The following is a 4,649-nucleotide window of genomic DNA, read 5'->3' as shown; positions in this document are numbered from 1 at the left end:
CCCCCCCCCCCCCCGCCACACTCACCCATAGCCGGCCAGGAAGCCCAGGCTGGGCGGGCTGACCTTGTCACTGAAGATGACCATGGGCAGTAGGTTGCAGTTGGCCTGGCAGTCCTGCAGCTCAATGACCCACCACTCGAGGAAGCCAGCTGCCCCTGTGCCCACACGCTCCCTGCGCAGCTGGATACGCACGCCGAGATAGTCAGCCTCCTCGTCTAGGTGGGAACCGGGAGGTGTCAGGGCCCCCAGCTGTCCAGGGCCACGGCCACAGCCAGCACCCCCACCCAGAACCCCTGCCCCGCTCACTGGGCTGCAGCTGCTTCACGGGGTTGGCTTCAGGCCCATTGGGGGCACGGATGTACTTGGGGAAGAGGTGGGGGATGACCCTGTGGGGAGAAGTGGTAAGTCAGGCCTGGTCCAGCCCTCCTGTGGCCTCCACGCCCGGTCCCCCCACCCACTCACACGGACTGGTCCGAGGTGCCTTCCAGCAGGCTGGCCAGCTGCCGCCGGGCAGTGCTATTAGGGGCCAGGTCCAGGGTGTGCTTCTCGTTGGTGTACTCCACGCTGCCGCCCTTGGCCAGGTCCCTACAGCGGGGGCACAGTGTGACCTGGTGGGGTGTGTGACCCTTTGAGGTTGCCCTCTGCCCAGGATGCACCTCTGAAGTTCCAGGTGAAGGGTGGGGTGCCCCCCCGGACGCACCTCTGGAAGTTCCAGGTGAAGCGCAGGGTGATGTCGGCCGTGCCGTTATACAGCTCCCGCTTCATCTGTGCCCGGCTTGGCGGGCTGATGCGCCACAGTGCCCCGGAGCTGCCCTCGATGTGCACTGTGACGATATCCTCAGGGCTGTACTGGCTGATGAACTGCATGGCCAGCTGGGTGCAGGGCAGCATCTCAGTGGGGAGCAGCCAGACCCTCCCTCCCACCACAGGCAGACACACGGGGGGCCACTCACTGGGTGGGGGTCGAACTGCTTGGACAGCTCCTCGTAGGCATGGTGCGTGAAGGGCACGATGGATGGCTGCTGGGCGCTCATGGTGAACAGGGGCTGGCGGTGGGGACATGGTGACCTGGCGCCCGGAGAGGGCCCCCAGCCCCGCCACAGCAGCAACGTGCAGCCAGACCCCCTTATGATGCTCACCTCATAGCCGCCCAGCTTGAGGGTGACGGTGACGTCGATGGGCTGGTTGACGACGCCGACCACAGAGCGCACCAGGGACATGAAGAGCAGCGGGAACCAGATGATGGCCACGAGGAACAGGATGATGAGGCCGCCCATGCCGTACTTGACAATCTTTTTCTTCTTCTGCCCCTTGGGCTGCGGGTATTTCTGGGGGTGGGGGGTAAACACAGGTCACCCACCTGGCCCTGTGCCAGCCCCTGACAGCAGGCATCGTGGTCTCAGGCTCCCCTGTGACCCCACAAAGTCAAGCCTTGACTATACATTGAAACTGAAGCCATAGCGGTGAAGACAGCTGACCAGGGAGTAGAGCCCAAAGCCAGAACCAGACCCTCACCTTGAGGCCGTGGGGAAGGAAAGCCTTTGCCACAGAGGGTACTGGTCACGCACATCCTTGACAAAGATGAACTCATGGGAGACCTAAAGCAGTAGATGCTTTCAGGGCAGATCTACCTGATAAGGGTCTGACTTCCGGGATGCATAAGGAACCCTCACAATGACCAAAAACCACCCAAGTAAGAACCAGAGAGAAACCTGGACACTGTCTCTCCAAAGACAACGATACACAGGTGACCAACAAGCACAGGGAAAGATGCTTGATGGGAAACAGAAGTCAGCAGGTGAAACAGAAGGAGAAGCACAGTGCGACACCTCCCTGCCAGGGCGTGGCGCAAGCAGGCTGGCGTCCCTGCCATGCCACAGCCACAGGGCTCGGCAGGGGCCCCCAGAGACACGGTTCTTTCCTAAGCGCACACCCAGGAGATGTGAAAGGCTGTGGAGGCTTTTTTTTTTTTTAGGACATATACAAGTCTTAACCACAATGGACTACTACTTAGCCTTGAGAAGAAACTGTGGTACAGCTGTATGGATAAGCTTGGACCACACTGCGCTGCGAGAAGCCAGTTGTGGAAGGCCATGCATTGTGGGTCCATGCAGCTGGCGTGACAGGAACAGGTACACCTATGTAGGGGTGGATGGGGGCCGGGGGCCAACTGTTTGTGGGGCTGAGGTTTCTGGATGATGAGTGTGGTCTTAACTGTTCTGATGTTTGTGGAGATTTGAATATACTAGAAACCATCCACCTGGTGATGTGTGAATGTTATCAATAAAACTGATGAGAAAGCACAAAAGCCCAGTTAACAGGTCAGTGCTCACACTGTGACCCACAACAGTGAGCCAGGGCCCAGAGGCCAGGCCTCCTGCTCAGTGTTGGCTCTGGCCCCTCTGTGGTTGGGCCACCCCTGAGGCAGCCTCAGTCACCGTCCCCTGGGAGGAGCCCTTTCTGGCCACCAGGAGGATTTTAGGACAGTGCCCTCTCGACTTCTGCTGTGTGGGCAGTGAACCCCAGGCGGGACCCCAGTGGGGGTGAGTGGCCAGTGCCCCCTAGGGCCCCGGCACCTTCTCAGTCTCTCGGCTGCACTTGATGATGAAGATGTTGGCGTAGATGTCCTCCACGCACATCCAGTTGGACAGGGACAGCGTGGTGTCCGTCCACACCCAGTCCATCACTGCCCGCAGCTCCACCAGGAACGGCACCAGCCGGAACCTGCCCAAGGTGGGGCACCATCAGGAGGGCTGAAGGGATGATGCCCCCTACCCCCAGACCAGCACCCCAGGCTGGCCACACACACCCCTGGAAGAGGAAGAGGTTGAGGTGGTTGTACTTCTTGGTGAGGAAGTTGCCGAGGATGCGGGTGGGGTAGCCACAGCGGATCTGGTAGGCGGACAGAGCGAAGTAGATGCATTTCACAAAGTACCACAGCTGGGCCACCGCGTTCTGGCTGAACATCCTGGATGGGACCGGGAGGCCAGGTCAGAGGTCAGGCTGCCCATGCCCCCAACCCTGCCTCCACCAGGCACCACAAAGCCTGTGTCTGGGCGGGGCCTGCACCCTGGCACGCACCGCTCAGTGACAGCGGGCAGGATGAAGAACATCCAGAGGTGGACGGCCAGCACCAGGACGACCTGGAAGGCCAGCTTGCCCAGCACGGTCTTGCGCAGGTAGAGGGCGCGGTCAATGACCATGGTGCTGAACTGGATCAGCAGCATGACCAGGAAGGCCTCGGGCACCTGGTCATCTGACAAGGAGGACGTGATGTCCGTGGCTGCCGAGTGCTTCTGTGGCCGGGAGAGCAGAGGTCAGAGGTGCTGGGGAGGCCACGGGGCCTGGGCTCACCAGGGCGGAGACCCAGCTCACCCCAAAGGCCCAGAATCCGAAGATGATGATGATGAAGTCGATGACGTCGGCCAAGAACATGAGCGCGTAGACGTCGGTCGCGGCCCGGTACTTCGTGTGCAGGATGTCCTGGAAGAAGCGCCGCACGGGCCAGTACATGCTCCGGGCCCTGCGGGCGGGCGGGCTCAGTCCAGGCCCTGCTCCTCCCACCCTCGCCTGGGTGCTCCCAGCAGGGCACTCACAGGGACAGGCAGAAGCTCTGCAGCCGGACCCCCAGCACCCTCACTCTTTCCTGGGGGCGACTCCGCCTCTTCTCTCTCCGCAAGGTCGCTGCCCCCGCCGCCACCACCGCCACTGCTGCCTCCTCCTCCTCTTCCTCGCCTTCTGTGAGGAGCAACCGCCACTGACGGTGGAGCCTGCACGGCACGGGCTGGCCCAGCTCAGACTCCTGACCATCCCAGGAAACCTCTAAGGGGCTGCCAGTGTAACCAGCCCACTTTGTACAAACCAAACCGAGTGCAGGGACCTCCCCAGGGTCACCAGCAGAGGGTGTGAGGGCCGTGGGATGTGAGTGGCTCCACCGGGTGGGCCCTCGTACCAATGGCCTGTCCTCTGGTTTCCGTGCTCTCCTTCCTCCTCCTCCTGAAACGGAGGCTGATGCGCCTCTTGCCGCCGGGCTCTACGGGTCCACCCTTCGCTTCCGCCTGGACATTGTCCTCAGCAGGGGGCCTGGCCGCCCCTCCTGGCTCCTCCTGGGGCGCAGGCAGGGCTGGCTCCTCCTCAGCCCCCTTCTCCTTTGCACTGCCCCTATCGTGCTCCTTGGACAATGGGGGGTCCTCATGGTCCCAGAGGCCGTAGCACTGTGGAGTGAGGCAGGCTGGTGAGGCTGGCATGGCCACCCTGGGCTGGGTGAGATGGCCAGGCCCACCCTGGGCCCCAGTATGTCCCGCCTGCTTCCTGAAACAAACTGGCTGTGTGTGTGCGTGTGTGTGCGTGTGTGTGTGTGTGTGTGTCAACCTACGTGTGCAGGTGTGTGTATGAGTACTCACCAGCAGCTGTGCGCGGTGGAAGAATAGCGCCATGAGCTGCAGCAGGTCATACTTGACGTAGCTGTCGCTCTTCTCCAGGCCCAGGATGCGCGGCGGGAAGTAGGGCTTGTTTTCATAGCGCCGCAGCACAGCGTGGCTGTTCCAGGGGAAGAAGCCAAACTGGAACAGGTACTTGGCGACCACCGTGACCTGCAGGGGTGAGAGGTCAGCGTGGCGCCCGCACCCTCCCCCACCCCCACCCCTAGA

General features: G+C 61.9%; 1 protein-coding gene across 1 annotated transcript in view; it reads right to left on the bottom strand.

Moving 5' to 3' along the window:
* The window catches only part of PIEZO1 (piezo-type mechanosensitive ion channel component 1), a 27,559-nt gene that overhangs the window by 566 nt on the left and 22,344 nt on the right, over positions 1 to 4,649 (bottom strand). The window contains exons 40-52 of the mRNA XM_010843994.1: positions 4,404 to 4,591; positions 3,953 to 4,214; positions 3,597 to 3,738; positions 3,376 to 3,523; positions 3,082 to 3,296; positions 2,810 to 2,968; positions 2,577 to 2,724; positions 1,140 to 1,328; positions 954 to 1,046; positions 701 to 873; positions 463 to 585; positions 307 to 386; positions 26 to 215 (exon numbers count right to left, since the gene is read on the bottom strand). Coding sequence (XP_010842296.1) covers positions 26 to 215; positions 307 to 386; positions 463 to 585; positions 701 to 873; positions 954 to 1,046; positions 1,140 to 1,328; positions 2,577 to 2,724; positions 2,810 to 2,968; positions 3,082 to 3,296; positions 3,376 to 3,523; positions 3,597 to 3,738; positions 3,953 to 4,214; positions 4,404 to 4,591 — 2,110 coding nt within the window. The remainder of the gene's footprint in view (positions 1 to 25; positions 216 to 306; positions 387 to 462; positions 586 to 700; positions 874 to 953; positions 1,047 to 1,139; positions 1,329 to 2,576; positions 2,725 to 2,809; positions 2,969 to 3,081; positions 3,297 to 3,375; positions 3,524 to 3,596; positions 3,739 to 3,952; positions 4,215 to 4,403; positions 4,592 to 4,649) is intronic.

Source organism: Bison bison, unplaced genomic scaffold, assembly GCF_000754665.1.
Source record: "Bison bison bison isolate TAMUID 2011002044 unplaced genomic scaffold, Bison_UMD1.0 scf7180017864192, whole genome shotgun sequence".
Classification (NCBI taxonomy): Eukaryota; Metazoa; Chordata; class Mammalia; order Artiodactyla; family Bovidae; genus Bison; species Bison bison.
This window is presented reverse-complemented; position numbering and strand designations above follow the sequence as displayed.